Here is an 18,541-nt window from a genome sequence, read left to right as displayed (position 1 = left end):
AGCCTCCACGCCACCCTCCTGCTCCCCTCGCCTCCTCCCACCTCCCTCCGTGCTGCCCTACCAGCTGGCTGTAGGTGATGTGAGGCCCGTCCTCAGCGTATAGGAACCACCAGGCTGCTGCTCCCACCGTGGCTGCACCCACATAGCCTGTGGTGGAGAGAAGATGGGAGTTGGGGGCCCAGGGCTGGGGAGACGGGAGGAGCTGAGAGGGCCTCCTGGCCATGAACAGCAGCTGGAGGAAGAGGGCCTGCCGCAGTGGCTGCTGTGGGGAAGCTGGTGTCCCAGAGAGGGGATCAGCCCTGAGGGTCGGGAAGGGGTGTGGGGTCTCATCCTGCTCACCCCCAATTGCCATGTAGCGGAAGAAGAGCCAGCCACTGATGAGGGGCTCCTTGGGGCTCCGGGGGGGCCGGTCCATGATGTCCAAGTCTGGGGGGTTGAAGCCCAGGGCTGTGGCCGGGAGCCCGTCTGTCACCAGGTTCACCCACAGCAGCTGCACGGGGATCAGGGCCTCAGGCAGCCCCAGGGCAGCTGTCAGGAAGATGCTGCCAGAAGGAGGAGGTCACACGTCTGTCTTGCCTCCCAGGCCTGTGGTCACCCCCCACCAGCCCCGAGCTCCTCCTAGATGCCCTTCCCGGCTGCTCACCAGACCACCTCTCCCACGTTGGAAGAGATGAGGTAGCGGATGAACTGCTTCATGTTGTTGTAGATGGCGCGGCCCTCCTCCACGGCAGCCACGATGGTGGAGAAGTTGTCGTCGGCCAGTACCATCTCGGAGGCCGACTTGGCCACGGCGGTGCCGGATCCCATGGCAATGCCGATCTCCGCCTTCTTCAGGGCAGGGGCGTCGTTGACGCCATCACCTGTCTGTGGGGAGGGAGAGAAGGTGGGCACCAGCCCCTTCCTCGTACCCTCCTTGAGACTCTTCCATCGGGGCCCGAATCCCTCCCCTCCGTGCATCTCGCCAGGGCCCCTGCTCAGCCCCGTCCTCCCTCGGTCCCCAGCTCCCCAGGACGGTCATCTCAATAGACACCAAGCAGACCGCCCCACGCCAGTCTTCTCACCATCGCTGTGATCTCATCGTAGGACTGCAGATACTCCACGATCTTCGACTTGTGCGAGGGCTCCACACGGGCAAAGCAGCAGGCGCGTTTGCAGGCCTCCCGCTGCGTGGTCAGGGGCAGGTCATCAAACTCCCGGCCAGTGTAGGCTCGGTCAGCCACATCCTCGTTCTCCCCGAAGATGCCAATTCGTCGGCAGATGGCAATGGCTGTGCCCTTGTTGTCCCCAGTGATCATGATCACTCGGATGCCAGCATCACGGCACAGGAGGATAGAGTCTGTGACCTCCTTGCGGGGCGGGTCCAGCATGCCCACCACGCCAACGAATGTCAGGTCCGTCTGGGGAGACAGAGAAGAGAGCGACAGGGTCAAGGAGGAAGCCTGGGGGGAGCTGAGGGGAGAGCTGTCCCTGGGCCTGGTGTTTAAACCTCAGTGGGGCCTCAAAGCTCAGGGGTGGGAAATGTTCACATGTGTGTCTGCAGGCCTGGCGGTGCCAGGCCCATTGTAGATGGCAGAGCGTGTCTTTCATAGAAAGAACTCGAACTGGAAGTGAGGCAGGTGGTTTCTGCTTTCAGCAGGGCTGCTCACTTGGTCTACAACTTGGAGCAAATCTGTGTTACCTGCCAGGCCACGCTGTTCCCTCTGTAAGATGGAGCGGGCTTTGGTGCTGTTCAGAGAGCAGGTCCACTACGAGATAAAGCGCTAGTGCCAGAATGGAGGCTGATGCACGTCCTTAGAAAACCTCACTGTGGAAACACATCAGCTAAACCCGAGTGGACCTGGCTGGCTTCTGTTCTGGAGCAAGCACCTCACCTCATCTCAGATGGGTCCACGGACCACAGGCCAAGTAGCCCTGGGCTGGATTATTCCTAAGGTTCTCTCAAACTCTAACGTCCTGTGATTCTAGGCCCCGTGACGAAGTAGGAAATGACAAGGGTGGCGGAAGGGGTGAGGCAGGTGACTCTGGGACAACGGGATGCTTCTGTCTGCTCACCTCGTACTCCATGAACCTGGAAGAGTCATCCAGGACCATCTCCTCTCGCTTTGGGGGGGTGTCCCGGGTGGCCAGGGCCAGGCAGCGCAGGGTGTCCCGGCCAGTGCCCCACTCCTTGATTACCGACAGAATCGTCTCCTTCACTGGCCCTGTCATGGGCACCCGAGTGGTGCCGACTCGCACGTAGTTACAGCGATCGATGACCCCCTCTGGGGCACCCTAGGAGAACAGAACAGTATTCAGACACTACTGTTCCTTCCAGTGCACGGTGAGCGGGGCAGGGAGAAGAGAGGAGGGTTCAGGACTGGGAAGAAGCGGGGCTGAGGCGCACTCGGATTCCTGACCTTGACAAACATTTTGTTGCCCACAGCAGCCCGGGATTTTGCTGGAGAGCAATAGACAGACATGGACTTTCTGTCCCGGGAGAACTCCAGGGTGAATTCCTTCTTCATTAGCTGGCGGATCACCTGAGAGAGAGGAGACAGGGAGGGAGAGGCCAGATATGAGACCAGTGGAGAAAGAGTGATGATGCTATGCTAGAAGGGAAGAGTCCCAGACCCTTTAAAACATAGTCGAAAAGGATCTGGAGGTCAGAGCAGACCCCAAGCTGAGTCTGAGATAAAGCTAAGTCTGCTGCCTACAGCAGAAATGGAGATAATTCCAAGGCTAGTGCTGCCACTGTCTTACTATGTTCAGGTTAAAGCACAATAGAAACAGGACGGCGTAGTGTGGCACTGCCCGATAGAACCTTCCGTGATGATGGGAATGTTTAATAATCTGGATGGTTCAATACGGTGCAATCGAACAACGGCTACTGAGCCTGGGGAATGTGATGAGTGCAGCTGAAGAACTGAGTTTCTACTTTTATGTAATCATTTAAATGTAGACAACCACCTGTGTGAGTCTACAGACGTACGTTGCTAGACAATGGAGAGCTGGTACCTGGCACGTAGTACTAAGCACTCCATAAAAGTGAATGTGCCACATGCATTCTAGATGTTTCTCCACAAAACAAAAATAAAAACGATAAATAAAATTAAAAATAATTTGATGTTTTTATTATCATTTGTAAATTTTTAAAATGAATCCTGTATTGATAAATACTTAGGTTGTTTGCATTATTTTTGTCATATTAAATAAAGCAGCCATGAGCATCTTGCCTATATGAAAAAAAAAGGAACGAGCGGTGTGGGGAATATAATATAATACCCCAGAGGAATTCAATAGAGACATTCAGTAAATATGAATAGCAAGAACTTGGAGTGATGGTCACAGAATTGGGCTTGTTCACCTGGACACGGGGAAGCAGAGGCATATGAGGCAGTCATATTTCCCAAATCCTAAATCAGGCATTGTGATCTGATAAAAACAAGTGTGTTTCTAGAGACAATGGGGAATAGTTGAAATTGGGGCTGTCCCAGGATGGGTCACTTGTGGTTTCTGTGTCCAGCTCTGTCCCTTTCAACTAGGGACACGACAGGAAAAGTGATCTTAAATTCTTCCAGGGATGCTGCAACCGGGCACCAGGAAGAGCAGTGTAAGTGCAGGTGCAGTAGGTCCTACCCCAAGTCAGCCTTGCCAAGGAAAGCTGCGGAGAGGCTCTCTGCCTGTGCCGGCTGGGTCCCAGCATGGGGCACAAGGCCCTGACCAGCCTGACCTGGGTGGGGGTGGGGGGCCCTGTCTCCTGAGGTTCCTTAGGTCCTGGCCTGTACAGTATGGGCTGGAGAAGGACCGTGGGAGGGAGTGCCTAGACTCACCAAGTTGCAGGCGTTGGCCCTCTCCACCTTTGAGAGGTTTCTCAGTTCAGTGTTGAATACATTCATCTTCTCCACCAGGGTGGTGAGTGCAGTCTCGGTGGCCTCGCCCACCTTCTCATAAGCACCTTTGGCCTGAGAGGGCAGAGGAGGAAGAGGAAGTAGGTGCCCTGGGCTCCCAGCCCCGTGCTCCCATCTATCATGCCCACCTTCCACCTAGAACAGGAAGGGAGCAAGCCACTCTCTTCCCCTTACACCCAGGAGAGGGCTTGGTACAAGGGACCCCCTTCCCCCGAGCCCTTCCTTGCGGCCTGTCGAGGAGGCCTGGACTCTGAGGCAGCTGGAGGGGGAAGGAGGGGCGGCTTCAGGAGTGGAGAGGTTACCTCATTGAAGTCCAAGGAGGAGTCATTGCAGAGGGCACAAATGGTGGCTAGCTCTACCAGCCCATCATACTGCCCTGTCCGGACTGGCTTATCATTCTTCAAGCTGGCGGCCGGGTGGGGAGGAAGGAAGGGAAAGAGACAGGTAGAGAAGATAGGGAATGAGATGCAGAGAGAGCACAGGGAATGCAGCAAGGAGATGGCAACCAACTTGGAGATCAGGTGGGAGAGAGAATAAGGTTGGGGAAGGAACAAGAGAGAAACAGGAAGACAAAACTAGAGGGAGGCCCCAGGGAGAGAGGATGTGTGTGTGTGTGTGTGTGTGTGTGTGTGTGTGTGTGTGTGTGTGTGTGTGTGTGTGTGTGGTGGGGAGGGGCACGAGGAACTGGGAAGACGACTTTGGGGGAACTTACACCTCTCCTTCTGGAGCGTAAGTGGAGCCAGTGATAGAGAACTTGTTCAGAAGGCAGATGTCCCCCTCCACCTTTTCGATGATGAACATCTGCAGAGGACAAGGGCATGCACACAGATGTTTAACTCTCCCCATCCCCGAAGGCAGTCTGCACCGAGGGGGCCCGTGCCCCAAGTGTCCCTCTACCCGGCCATCTGCTAGGACTTACCCAACTTCCCACCATCATCCCCTGATTCGTCCTTCCCTTTTCCTCCCTTTTCCTCCCCTCTCACACCACTCCCTTGCAAATCATTCTCTAAGTTCTGTGTTCATGGCCTTAAAACAAAAGGCCATGCTGGAGGTTCTTCCAGATCAATTAGTAAAATAAGACGTGCATCACAAGGTGTGGTGGCCACCAGTCTACCTGTCCGTACATGGCCCATCTACAGCTCCAGCCTCTTGTGGCCAGATCTTCCAGTTTTGCAGGAAGAATTAGAAATTCAGGTTATTTTCCTATGATATCCCTTGACTTTTCAAATGTGGGCAATTAATTCATTTTTATGAAACATGACAGAAGACCAGTGGTCTGGCTTTGAAGCCTGTGCTTTGGAGGGATGGAGATCACACAGAGCAGAGGGGAGCAGCCCACTCTGAGCCAGAGCACGCGTGGAAGGGATGGGGCTTAAGATGTGCTCCAGGATAAAATGGTTCTGTGGCCAGGTAAGTTTGGCAAACTCGTTTAAACTGAGCGAAATCCACCCTCTCTATGGTCAGCCTTCTCTGAGGCTTTCAAATGCCAACAGGCATGTGGTACAGCCTTTCTCGGCCTGGTCTGACCACACAACCCTTGATCCTTAGGACACCAATTTCTGTTTCACAAACATGCTATTCCAGAAAACTCTGTTTAGGTCAGGGGTTCTTTGCCTGGGGTCCATGGATGACACCCCGGACCAAGGGTGTCTGTGAACTTTGATGGCGAAACAAAAATTACATCTTTTATTTTCTCTCTGACATTTAGCATTTCCATCCAATTATGAATGGGGGCATGGACCACATTAATATTAGCAAAACCTGTGACTTGGCCACCAATATAATCACAAATACTCTCTTGTCACATTGTATTGTTGCAGGGCTCTCAAAACAGCATTTACGCTCATCACTGCTTCAGCGTTATGGCAATTGTGAGACCCACTGCTGGACTTGCTACTTAATACATTAATAAAGAAGCATACGTTTTACCAAATCACAAATCTGTGGGTTTTTTTAACATCTTTATTGGAGTATAATTGCTTTACAATGTTGTGTTAGTTTCTGCTGTATAACAAAGTGAATCAGCTATACGTACAAATCTGTTTTTAAAATATTTTGACTACTGTATTTCAATCATTGGCTTCCTCTGTAATCCAATGTATTTTTTTTAATAGAGCCACTCAATTTATTTATTTTTTAAATGCGTAGTTTTTTTAAATTTATTTATTTTTATTTTTTTTGGTTGCGTTGGGTCTTCATTGCTGCGCTCGGGCTTCTCTCTAGTTGCGGAGAGCGGGGTCTACTCTTCATTGTGGTGCGTGGGCTTCTCATTGCAGTGGCTTCTCTTGTTGAGGAGCACGGGCTCTGGGGCGTGGGCTTCAGTAGTTGCGGCACGTGTGCTCAGTAGTTGTGGTTCGTGGGCTGTAGAGTGCAGACTCAGTAGTTGTGGCGCACTGGCTTAGCTGCTCAGCGGCATGTGGGATCTTCCCGGACCAGGGCTTGAACCCATGTCCCCTGCATTGGCAGGCGGATTCTTAACCACTGCGCCACCAGGGAAGCCCAGTCCAAAGTATTTTATTTAATTTATGTTTTTGGCCGCGCTGTGTGGCTAGCAGGATCTTAGTTCCCTGACCAGGGATCGAACCCGGGCTCACTGCAGTGAAAGCACCAAGTCCTAACCACTGGACCACCAGGGAATTCCCAATCCGATGTATTTTAGAAACAGAATCCTGTGCGTTTTATTTTATACATTGAAAATATTAAATGTAGAGATCCAGACTGCCAAAGAGTCCAAGGCGGGACTTCCCTGGTGGCGCAGTGGTTAAGAATCTGCCTGCCAATGCAGGGGACATGGATTACCGCCCTGGCCTGGGAAGATCCCACATACCGCAGAGCAACTAAGCCCATGCGCCACAACTACTGAGCCTGCGCTCTAGAGCCCACGAGCCACAACTACTGAGCCTGCGTGCCACAACTACTGAAGCCCGTGAGCCGAGAGCCCGTGCTCCGCAACAAGAGAAGCCACTGCAACGAGAAGCCCACGCACCGCAAGGAAGAGTAGCCCCTGCTCACCTCAACTAGAGAAAGCCCACGCGCAGCAATGAAGACCCAATGCAACCAAAAATAAATAAACAAATAAATAAATTTATATATATATAAAAAAGAGTCCAAGGCACGGAAAAGATCAAGGGCCCTGGTTCAGGAAATGCTGTTCAAGATTCGTGTGGCTGGGCTCCCCGGGCCCTGTCATGGATGACCACTCTGGAGGGTAGCCTGGTGCACAGGCAGGCACTCTAGGGCCAGACAGACTTGGGTTTGAAACTCAATTCTGCTCCTTATTAACTGTGCACTGAATCTCCTAGAGCCTCAGTTCCCTCTTTGGGAAAACTGGGTAAACAAGACCTTCCCCTGAAGGGCTGCTCTGGGGGATTAGAGATAACACAGGGCAGCACCTAGCACACGGACGGAGGCTGCAGGGAGCTGCCTGCCTGGGCCAGGGGGGCTTCTCTGCTCCCTATCCTAGCTGGCAGGATGGCACTCTCTGTGCCATCTAAGCATTTCTTTCTCAGGCCAAAATGAAAAGCTACCCATGATGAAGGGGTAACCACAACTTTGGACGGCTCGTTTCACCTCCCATCTAAGTGGGAGTTGCCACCCTTCCCTGACCTTGCAGACAGACATCTGGTTCGTGGTGAGGGTGCCTGTCTTGTCGGAACAGATGACAGAGGTGCAGCCCAGCGTCTCCACGGAGGGCAAGCTCCTCACAATTGCGTTCTTCTTTGCCATCCGGCGGGTGCCCAGGGCCAGGCAGGTGGTGATGACTGCAGGAAGGCCTGTGGCGAGGAAGGAGAGGGGGTGAGGGAACGACACTGGGGGAGGGAGGGAGAGGCCTAGTGGGGTAGGCTGAAGAGCAGCTCCCAAAGGTATCGGGTCCCGATCCCTGGAACGCGTAACTGTTACCTTATTTGGGTAAAGGATCTCTGCAGATGAGATCAGCGAATGGGAGGAAAGAGAGAGGTGGCCCTACCTTCTGGGATTGCAGCCACAGCGAGGGCCACGGCAATCTTAAAGTAGTAGATGGCACCACGGATCCAGGAGCCCCCGTGGATGGGATCGTTGAAGTGGCCAATATTGATGAGCCACACGGCCACGCAGATGAGGGAGATGACCTTGGAGAGCTGCTCCCCAAACTCATCCAGCTTCTGCTGCAGAGGGGTCTTGTCCTGCTCCGTCGCGGCCATTTGGTCACGGATCTTCCCAATCTCAGTGTTCACACCGGTAGAGGCCACGATGCCTATGGCCTTACCGGCTGCAATGTTGGTGCCCTTGGAGGGGGAAGAAGAGGCAGGGAGTCAGGTGACGCCCCTCGTGCCGCATCCCCCCAGCTGTGGGTCTCATCTCTTCCCACACCGCCATGTCTCTCCCAGACCAGGGCCCCCGGCTTGAGCGCACGACAGCTGGCCCTGGAAGCCTCACCGAGAAGAGCATGTTCTTCTTATCCTGGTTGACAGCTCGGGGGTCGGGAACAGGTTCTGTGTGCTTGATGACAGAGACAGACTCGCCTGTGGAGAAGGGGCAGAGGGGTTTTCAGATGACATCATGTCGTTCTCCCATACTTCCCCCCGCAACTCTCTGCTTGGCGGGACAGGGCCTGGTAAGGACCAAGCAACAATCCTGGAGGAAGTCTGGACTCTGGAGGAAGGCCCTGGAGGCAGATGGGAAACCCACTGCACCTAGAGTGAAAAGACCTTGACCCCACTCCCAGCCTGACCACTCACAAGCAGCATGGCTTTGGATCACTTAGCCTTGGTTTGCTCTTCTGTAAAATGGGGACAAGGATGTGTACACTTCAGAGCAAGGTCTTGGTGAAAGTCAAACAAGCCGACGTGTGTGGAAGTGCGCAGCCAACTGGAAAGCACGTTCCTGGGAGGGAGCGGCCCCCACCCTTGGGACCTTGCCTCCTTCACCTGAATGGCAGGAGCTCAGGCAATCACCCTGGGCCAGCCCACCCTGCCCCCTTGGACCATGGAGCATGCGCACTGGTTCTTCACCCTCTCTCTCCCAGGACAAAAGGAGAAGCAGCTGAGGTTTTAAGTGTATCTGAACCCTGCATCCTATCCCAGAATCTCTGCTTCCTCAGTTGGGGGCTTCTGAGGAGGCAGGATAGTTCTCTGGGTGAGCGGGTCCGTATGTCCGTGTGGAAGGGACGGGTTGATGGCCATCTGGAAATGGGGACAAACATCCCGCCATTTCCCATGACCCCTCGTGTTCCAGGCTTAGGCAGTGGGCAAAGCTGAGCAGGGTTGATGTCGCTGCCACTACGGGGCCAGGAGGGGGCCCTACTGCTGAGGGCCCCCTTTCATCCCTGTCTGTCCACTCAGCTCTTCCCTCATCAAATCCTCATCACCCTCCCCTTTGATGCATCCCCTGACCCTGGCCAGCAGACCTGTCAGGATGGACTGGTCGACCCGGAGGGTGGTGGACTTGATGGTGAGGATTCGGATATCTGCAGGGACTTTGTCCCCCACTGTGGAGAGACGAGAGGAGAGTGAAGTCAGCTGAGATGGGAGTTTTCTTTCTTCCTAAGAAAAACCCAGTCTTTGATGATCTCACCTCATCCTCCAGGTCTCAGGGAGGTCACCCGGGTTGTGCTCCTGTCACCCAAGCAAGCATCCCCCTCTAACACTCACTCCAATTGTCCCCCCTGCTGAATGTTTTTCTCCCTACCAGGCTGTGAGCCTGGCGAGGGGAGGTCTGGGCACACAGTATGTGCTCAATAAATGTACCCTGAATGACACAGGGAAAATCAGGGCCAATCCTGTCATCTAACGAGAAACTAAAACTGAGGCCGAGAGAGAGCAAAACAGAGAGGGAAACACGAGGGAGAAAGGTGAGGAGGGACAGGCAAGGAAAGAACTAGAGAAAACAGGGTAAGTCTCACAGACCTGCGTCCGTGGCGGAGAACAAAGTGGAACAGCCGGAGAAGGCAGCAAGAAACAGGAGGAAAATATGGGAATTGAGAAAATCAATGTCAACCCAGACAAAAGGTGGAGTGAGAAGCAGGAGAGAGAAGTGTGAGAAGGACAAATGCAGGCGGAGAAGGCGGAGCAGCGGAGGCAGAGGGTGCAGGCCTGGCAGGTCCACACGGCGTGGATGGGACGCACATCAGAAGCCTGCCGGGCCCTGGTCTGAGTATCTGGGGAAGGCAGGAAGCCACGGTGAGCGATCTGGGGAGACGGCAGCAGAGAAGGGGAGTCTGCAGGAAACAAGGCTCTGGGCGGGGTGGGGGGCGGTGGGGGGGGAAGCCATACACAGCAGAGAGCTGAGAAAACAGGGAGGGGGAGGGCAAGGGATGTGCACAGAAGGAGGGGGTCCACAAAGGAAACTTGCTGGGGAACACGGCAGATGCCCCACCAGACTTCGAGGCCTCCAAGGAAGACAACTGCCTCCCAGCCTCATCCCGCCTGGTCCCAAGGATGGTCCTGGGGGTGGGGTTTGACTGCTTTCCTTTCCCCGTCCCCAAGGTTCCTCCTCCGGTGCCAGAGGAAACTGATGGAGGAGGGAGGAGGTCGGCAATGGAGTTGGGCGGGACACCCTGTCACCCAAACTGAAGCGATATTTATAGACATTCATGGCGCTGACTCCAAACTGTCACCGTGGCAGGACGGCCCTGTGATGAGGCACCGGAGTCTTCAGCCCACCCGCCCTCCCTGTCACCAAGCTTCCCAGGGTGGGGACTTGGGTATCTGGTGGAGGGAAGTAGGCCTAGAAAGACACATCTTCCTATGCCAGGGGCCTGGAGCCGTGGGAAGGCCTGCACAGGGCAAATATAAAAACCGCTGAAGGGGGCAGAATTCCAGTAATCTTAGCCTCCCGGCCCCCACCCCTCCCTGGTCAGGCATTAAGTGTCCCTCAGCGGAGAGGCGGGGCCCTCCTTGAGCTCCCCTCCTCCCAGTCCCGTGCTCTCTGCTGGGGCCTGAGTTTCCCTTACATGGTCGGGGGCTTGAGCCTCCGGCCCCCCTCCTCCCTTCTACCCTTGCTCCTTCCCCTTTGAGAAGCCTCAAGGGTACCGAGAGGTCAAGATTTAAAGCTGACCAAGCTTGGGGGTGGGTGGAAGGAGAGGGAAGCCAGGCCTCAGGAGGGGGGTGGAGACAGGGCCATTGGCAGGGACTGGGTTCCACCTGTTACTTGCAAGTGCTGGGTGAGAGGAGGGGGAGCAGGGGTCTGCCTGCAGCGTCAGGGACAGGACTGGCTGTTCCTGCTGAGACTCTGATGGAGAGGGGGTGCTGTGGCCACAGTGCCCTGGGGTGACCTCCTGAGGAGTCTGGGAAGGAGAAGCAGAGACTCCACCACCCTGGCTACCTCCTGGACAGTGGGGATCAGGGCCCGACCAGCCCCCAACATGCACATCTTCTTGGCCTCGAACCCATCCTGGACCACTCGTCCCCATCACTCACCAGCCACCTCCACGATGTCTCCGGGGACAATGTCCCGAGCCTTGATCCTTTGCACTGACTTGCGGTCAGCCCGGTAGACCTTCCCCATCTCCGGTTCATATTCCTTCAGAGCCTCAATGGCATTCTCTGCATTCCTTTCCTGGGGGGACAGGGTTGAGGAGGGGAGGGTCAGCAGAGGGAGGAAGGTTGTGGAGTGACAGAGGACTGGTCAGGGAGGATGGGGAGGTGTAGGGATGCAGGAGCAGGGGCCAGAGTCTCGGGGGAAGTAGGGGCATCACAGAGAAGGAGGCAGGTTATGCAGTCCTGGCTCCTGGCCCAGGGGAGCAGACAAACCCCACATGACGGTTAAGGAAACCATCACCCACAGCTGAGAACAGGTAAGGGGGTTTCGGGGAGAGAAGGAAGGAGAAACAAAGAAAACCAGAAAGCAGGGGACAGGAGAAGCAGAGGATGGTATAAGGTAAGAGAAAGAAGGACATCAAACTAGCATTTCCTGAGATCCTCCTTTATGCCAGACACAGGGCTGGGCACTTTCACACTCATCATCTTGTTAAATTTCACCACAACTCTGAGGGATAGGATTATGAGCCCCATTTTATGGATGAGGAAACTGAGACTCAGAGAGATGAAGGAACCTGCCCAGGGTTGTACAACCAGCAAGTGACAGCGGGAACACCAGTCTCCTGCCTCTTTCCAACATTCTGGTCCTTTTGCCCAATTCAGAACAAGGCAAGCCCAGGGTAAGTGATGGAGGAGAAGGAGACAGGGAGGGAGGCTGGCCTCACGTCCAGTGTCAGGATGTGAGGGAATGAGGCGGGGTCAAAGCTAACCTGCCAAACCCCCACGATGGCATTGGCAATGAGGATCAAGAGGATGACAAAGGGTTCAACAAAGGCGGTGATGGTCTCTTCGCCTTCCTCGAACCAGGCCAGCACCTGGGGAGCAAGGGAAGGGAGAATAACAGGTTCTAAAGCCCCTCACGTGAGGAAGGAGAGGAAATGGAGGTGAGAACATGTGCAGGAGCAAACGGGGCAGGGCACCACGGGGGCACTGCAGCCCCACATCCCTTTAAGGGTCTACGTGCTCCACAGCTCGAACTCACGTAAGCGTGGCCACTACTGTTATTCAGCGGGTGCAGGCCGGCACAGACATGCGCAGCTAGGGGATTAACTGGGAATGCTTTCAGGTTTCCCTGACCAAGTTACTGGCTTGTAAACGAAGCTCAGGGGACACCCAGGCCAACTACCCCCGCAGCCACATCCATCCCCCGGGAGCCAAAACTCAGTAGGAAAAACCCTGTGGTCCTCGCAGGCGCCCGGCCCACGCACGGCCCTCCCCCAACAGCCCAAGGCAGGGGAGCTCCAATTTCATGAGGGAGCAGAAGTGGGGGATAGTGTTACGGGGCCTCCTGTGCACACCCCACCCCAGCTGTTGCCTCTGCCAGGCAACAGCCTCAGGCAAATGTCAAGGAGCAAATCTGAGGAGGGAGAAGTGAGGCCCTGCCAGCTACACTCAGGGGCCCAGGGGCCTCCACTAAAGACACCAGGGGACAGGGAGACTTCTTTGCCTCCAGAGTCTTGTCTTCCAGGACCATTAAGATGTTAAGGAAGAAACTCCAAAACGCAGGCCGGCCTGCTAGGATGGTGGGTGCCGAGGGGAGCTCCAGGGCAGGAGAGGTGGCAGGGCCTTGAGACCCGGCGTGGGGCAGCCCTGAGGCTGTGAGGAGGAAGGGGAGGGTCAGGCCAGGTAGGTGACGAGGGGGATCCTGGGAGTTCTAGCCCTGATGGGGTGAGTAGGGAGGTGAGGCCCAGAGACAGGAGAGGCTCTGGTTCTTTGGAGTCACCCTCGCACCAGCAGCTCTTTCCCGCCTCTACGAGGGGAGTCTCTGCCTCGACCAATCAGTGTCAGGAGGGCGGGGCAGGGGCGCCAGGATGCCGCGGGATTGGTGGAGCAGTGCATGTGCCCCCGGGGCATGCTGGGAGCAGCGGTGGCCTGGGAACAGCAGCAGCGTTGGAGCCGCGGAGCCCAGCGCTTCGCGGGGGTAACCCGAGCCCTCGGAGCCCTTGAAGCTCCGGGGGCGGCTTAACTTCAGTGTTTTGGCTGAGAACACCCTTAAAGCTTAAAATAAAACCTGCCTGCGGGGTGTGGGGGAGGACAGAGGAGTATACAAATCAGCGTCACCCCACCTCCCTCATTTCTGGTCTGTAGGAAAGGATGCTGAATGCTTGGTCTACAGGAGCCGATGATTTGGAGCTGCCCGCCAGCAGACTCTCCAGATCCCCCAACCCACGCTCCCAGCCTGCCCCCAGATGCCCTCCCACACTTACAAAGGAAATGCAGGCGGCCAGGAGAAGGATCCGCACCAGGAGGTCTTCAAACTGCTCTACCACCAACTCCCACAGGGACTTCCCTGAGGGAAGAGGCAAGGGGAGGGGGCCCCCGGGGTTAAGGTCTAACGGATGAACGGCTGGGACTCCAGGTGCCGGCAGGCCATTTGGTACTGAGAAAAGGGCTGAGAGGAGCTGGCCCGGAGTCCAGAAACAGGCTCCTTAAAGTGGTGGGCAGTTGTTCAAGGACTGGATGCCTCAAGGAGAAAGTGCCTGGAAACTTCTGACCCCAGCCAGACTCTAACCTTTGAGGAGGAACGATTGCCCCAGGAGTTGGAAGGAAAGGGCAGGGAGAAGGGAGTGGGGCACAGAGGGGAGGAGGTGTCATTTATGAGAGCTCAGGGCTTCCAGTAACTTACCTTCCTCGGCAGGGAGCTCTGCCCAGGGAAAAAGAAGAAAAGGACATATTCATTTGGAGTTCAGTCTAATGCCGCCCACACCCAGGACTTTGTGGCTAAGGTAAGAGAATCAGGCCACCAAAAGTTTTTTATCCCATAAAACTTCCCAAAAATCAGGGTCTCAGGGACCCTGTTTTCTTAGTATCCTCCCCTCCGTTGCAGTCATTGGACCATGTCCTGCCTCTTCCCTAAGATACCCTGGAGGGAGAGGCTCCAGTGTGTTTGAGTGTGAGTCTGTGTGTGTGTGTGTGTGTGTGTGTGTGTGTATGTGTGTCCATCAAGGGACACTTACCATTGTGGCCGTATTTCTCCAGATGCCGCTTAACTTGGTCCGGGGTAAGGCCTGTAGTTTCGCTCACCCCAAAATAGGCCAAACACTCTTCTGTGGTCTTGGAGTGTGCAGCCTCCATTGTGCTCCCTTCCTGGGGGCCAGGGGGCAGTGTGTTCCTTCTGGGGGGTTCTCACACGTCAGGGGCCTTCTTCAGTGTGTCCACCTGCCTGTTTGTCTGGGTTTCTTCCTTTTTCTCTTCTGCCCCCCCACAAGTTATTCTTCCCTCCACGAAGCTCTGAGCCCCGTTCCACTTGCAGCAGCCAGCCACCCGCCCCAGCCCCCAGCTGGTCCTTATGAGGGAGTGGGGGGGGCCAGGCTCCCCCCTCCCCCAGATCAGGGATTGGCTGGCTGAGACTCTAGCAGGAGGGGTCAGAAGAGAGAGATATTTCTGCTGACAGAGGGGGAACAGTGGGGCTGCAGCCTGAGATGTCACTCATGAGGGAAGCTAAGGTGGCCCCAGCCCCAGGGAAGGGGGGGCAGAGAGAGACTTCACTTTCTGTCTTCTGCTACTGAGCCCTCCCCCGACTGCCTCGACTTCTTCAGCTGCACTGAATTTCCTGTTCCAACCTCACCCCTTCCAGTTCTTCCCTTAAACCCACTTCTCCTCTCAGGCCTTCACCGTTCCCTTTCCTCGTGTCCCCTTCCCATCTCATCTCCCTGAACCTGCCTGTTTCTACTGCCCCAGTCTCCTCCTTTCTCACTTACCTTGTTGAAAGGGCAGCAGAGATACTCCAACCCTCAGGGGATTGAAAAGGGGGAGAACATCCCTTGGGGGCGAGAGGAAGTGGCTCTAGAGGGACAAGGGGAAGTAGGGAGGGGAGAGGGTCAAGGGGACAGGGCAGAAGATGGTAACCCTACCCTAGGGAGGGGATGCCGCAGCCATCAACAAGGGATTTAGTGTCCAGGCCCTGGTGAGCAAAGCCAGGACTGCCTGTCTCTCCCCTACCCACCCCTCCCCATCACTCTAACTCAGCCACTGGGAACAGAGCCTTCAGGGCCTCGCATCCCTGACAGGGAATCCCCTCCACCAAGAAAATGGGATACCCAGGCAGCCGGGTAACCCAAGAGCCTACAGAATGTGCTGATGGCAGGGGGAGAGGGATCAATGTTTCAGAATGGGGGCAGGGGTCACCCCAAGTCATGGAATAAGGGTCACCTCATCCCACACTGTGCTCTCTTTAACCCACGGGGTTTACATGGCAGACCCCACGTGGCGTGTGGTTGCACTCCGCCCTGGCCCTGAAGTAGCTGTCCTCAAAGGGAGTGAAGATCAGAGCTGTGTGCTCAGGCATACCCTGGGCACATACCCTGTCGGCAGAGGGCTGAGGGAAGGGACGTTAAGGGAAGGGGCTCGGGGAAGCCGGATAGAGCAGAGGCTCTGGACCAAAGGAATGGACGGCGGGCAGATTGATGGGGACAGGTCTAGGGGAAATAAGGACAGTCATAGCTGGGGGAATAGAGACAGGGCTGCCAGGGTCAGAGGGAAGTCTGAGGAGCAGTGGGGAAAAGGGACAGCAGGGAGCTGGCACGCGGCAGCCAGGTGGGTGGGGGCCCAGGGCTGGGTGCAAAGCCACAAGCTGTCGCTGAGCGGCTGGCCTCAGTATCAGCTTCCTCAGAGAAGCAGCTGCTCTGAACACCCCACCCCCATCCCTGCTCTGGGATAGGGGCGTCTCTTGGTTACTACCAGCTGCGGGAGGAACAGACAAGAGGGTAGCATGGGGTGTAGGCAGGGGAAGAAAGAAGGGCAGAGAGGAGAAAGGCTGAATGAGAGAATGGTGAGAGGTCAGTGAGGGGAAGCAGGCTTATGGCCTTGGCCTCAAGTCCTTCCTCCATCTAGGCCTCAGTTTCCTGAAATGAACAGTGAGGGGTATAGGCTACTGAAAGTGTTCTCAAGGTCGCTTCGCTGTCTGGCACTCAAGTTCCTAAGCAGACAATGGCACAGGAGACAGCGGGGCAAAGGAAAGGGAAGCCCCACTTTTGAGGGGTGGGTAGGCCAGCAGGGATGGATGGCACTGAAGGATTTCGCCCCCCATACCCATCCTTTCCTCTGCCTGGACCTGGGGGAGGGCAGCCTCTTGGGTGAGTTGAGGACACGGCGCTCCTTCCCTCTCCCTTTTCATGGGTCCAACAAACCCCTCCCTGAAGCAGAATCCTGCTGCGATGTGTGGGTGTGAGGGCTCAGACCATGGCGTGAGGTGTTGGGGGTCACACCCTCCACCTGGCCCAGCACCCACCTTCTCAGGCCAGAGTCAGGCTCAGCATCTAGCCAAGCCTTTTGGTGCGGGCTGGCTTCTCCCCACCACCACCTAGGGGAGTGCCAGCGGCACTGTCTTAAAGGAGCAGGAGTGCCCAACACGGAGAAGGGGGAGAAGACTGGACAGATCTCGTCTTCAAGGGACTGGAGAGCATGAGGCCGAGGAAAGGAGGCAGGCTTTACAGGGCACTGCTGCCAACAGGGCCCTGTAAGGTTATTCATCTCTGCCTCCCCCAGCTTCCCAGAGGGGAAGCGAGCCAGAGAGGGAAAGCCACCAGCCGAGAGCTGCCAGGGATCACCGTCAGGGAGGCTGGGCGTGAACCGGGACGCAGGCGCGTGCTGTCTTGGAGCCCTCACCTAGGGTCTCCAGGCCCAGAGGTGCAAGGTCTTCATCCCCTCCTGAGCACTGAAGCCAAGAATGGGAGAGGCGTAGTTCTGAAGGACACAGAGACAGAGCCTGCTCAATCCCCGACCAGTTCCGAACTTCAGCTGAACCATCCATAGACGGGCTTAGAGGGAAAGTGTCTTAGGCTCCTCCAGCCAAGACATGCAAATCTTGGGGGTTCGGGCGGGGGGCGGTGAGGAGGCTCTTGTGCCCTCCCCCCCCCCACCCGGCACATCTTCAGAAGGCAAGTCCCTGAGGGCTGGCAGGATTTAGGGGGAGGGGGGAGCCTCGCAGCACCAGTTGCTGCTAGATTAGGAGAGGATCAGGTCCTGCTTACCCTGGGGCGCCACAGCCTTCACTCGCCATCTCACTTTGAGAACACAGCATCCAGGTCCACGAACCATCCCCCTCCCTCTGCAAGGCCAATCCTATCCCCAGTCTCCTGAGGCCAAGGTTTGGGGTAGCCCCAGGGATTAGACAAAACCAGGAGAGACAGCAGGCTTCCCCCATCTAGCCCCCAGGATGGGTGGCCTGTGAGCCCAGCTGTCTCCTGTCCATCTCCCAATAGGACGCAAGGCCCAGAATAGCAAGGTCATACGCGCGGTCATAGGGCCTCCTGGAGGTGGGGGCAGAGGCTGAGGGGCGTGGAAGTGTAGACTCCACACTGCCCGGGAAGGAAAGTGAGGCAGAATGGTTAAGAGGCGGAGCTGGATGGAGGTGGGGAAGGGAGAGGGCCAACAAGACAGGTGGGATTCTTCAGAACCCGGCCCCTCCTTGTTGGCACCCACAGAGCTGGGAAGCCCAGGGGTGCCCTCAGTTGGAGGAGGGCACAGCCGCAATTCAGTCCAGAGAGGAGAGCCTGGGTTTAATGGTGGGGGAGGGGGCGCAGGGATGAGGAGATGTTGCAAACTCAAATGCTCACAGGCCTAGCTAGGCACATCATGTGAGTGAAGTGGGCTGGTGGGGATGGAGCAGATGTGGAAGGTGGATACCACGTGAGGCTGGATCTTCTAATTTTCAAGAGAAACCAGTAATCTGAACTTTTATGTGAAATTCCAATGGAAACATTGTCCAGGCCAAGCAAATCATGTCAGCAGCTCCAACCTAGATGAAACAGTTTCATCCAACCTAGATGAAACTTCCCATTTTACAGATAAGGGTATTGAGGCCTGGAGAGGCTACACCTTGCCCAGGCCACACAGCAAATGAGAAGCAAAGGTAGGAGTGGAAGCCAGCACTCTTTATCTAAACTATCTGGCAGCTTCCCAGCTTGGCTCTGAGAAGGGGGGCAGTCAGCCTGCCCTTGGGTCCCTCTGGCTGCCACATTAAATCTCTCCCAACACAGCCACTGTGCCCCCAGCCCAGCCCCCCTACAATCTCTCTCGGCCTGCTTTCTCCCGAGGGTAGGAAGCCTTAACTTCTTAACTGAAGAATTCAGAGCAGGAAGGCTCCTTGGAGGTCATCAATCCTGCCGTTCACTGTCCTGTCCCATTAAGAGAACC

At 55.9% G+C, this 18,541-nt stretch overlaps 1 protein-coding gene across 3 annotated transcripts in view; it reads right to left on the bottom strand.

Annotated features, from left to right (window-relative positions):
* Positions 1-18,541, bottom strand: part of ATP2A1 (ATPase sarcoplasmic/endoplasmic reticulum Ca2+ transporting 1) — a 20,275-nt gene extending 1,734 nt beyond the window's left edge. The window contains exons 1-19 of one of the 3 annotated variants that reach the window (XM_073792155.1): positions 17,012-18,541; positions 14,362-15,190; positions 14,031-14,048; positions 13,612-13,694; positions 12,115-12,219; positions 11,285-11,423; positions 9,274-9,354; positions 8,304-8,389; positions 7,855-8,152; positions 7,494-7,660; positions 4,600-4,688; positions 4,190-4,292; positions 3,810-3,941; positions 2,397-2,519; positions 2,053-2,271; positions 1,062-1,397; positions 644-864; positions 340-542; positions 62-147 (exon numbers count right to left, since the gene is read on the bottom strand). In XM_073792155.1, coding sequence (XP_073648256.1) covers positions 62-147; positions 340-542; positions 644-864; positions 1,062-1,397; positions 2,053-2,271; positions 2,397-2,519; positions 3,810-3,941; positions 4,190-4,292; positions 4,600-4,688; positions 7,494-7,660; positions 7,855-8,152; positions 8,304-8,389; positions 9,274-9,354; positions 11,285-11,423; positions 12,115-12,219; positions 13,612-13,694; positions 14,031-14,048; positions 14,362-14,479 — 2,607 coding nt within the window. In that variant the 5' untranslated portion in view covers positions 14,480-15,190; positions 17,012-18,541. Of the gene's footprint in view, positions 1-61; positions 148-339; positions 543-643; positions 865-1,061; positions 1,398-2,052; positions 2,272-2,396; positions 2,520-3,809; positions 3,942-4,189; positions 4,293-4,599; positions 4,689-7,493; positions 7,661-7,854; positions 8,153-8,303; positions 8,390-9,273; positions 9,355-11,284; positions 11,424-12,114; positions 12,220-13,611; positions 13,695-14,030; positions 14,049-14,361; positions 15,308-17,011 lie in introns of those variants that run through there. The other 2 variants (XM_033840784.2, XM_073792156.1) reach the window with 2 other exon arrangements.

The sequence above is a fragment of the Tursiops truncatus genome, chromosome 15, assembly GCF_011762595.2.
Source record: "Tursiops truncatus isolate mTurTru1 chromosome 15, mTurTru1.mat.Y, whole genome shotgun sequence".
Lineage (NCBI taxonomy): Eukaryota > Metazoa > Chordata > Mammalia > Artiodactyla > Delphinidae > Tursiops > Tursiops truncatus.
This window is presented reverse-complemented; position numbering and strand designations above follow the sequence as displayed.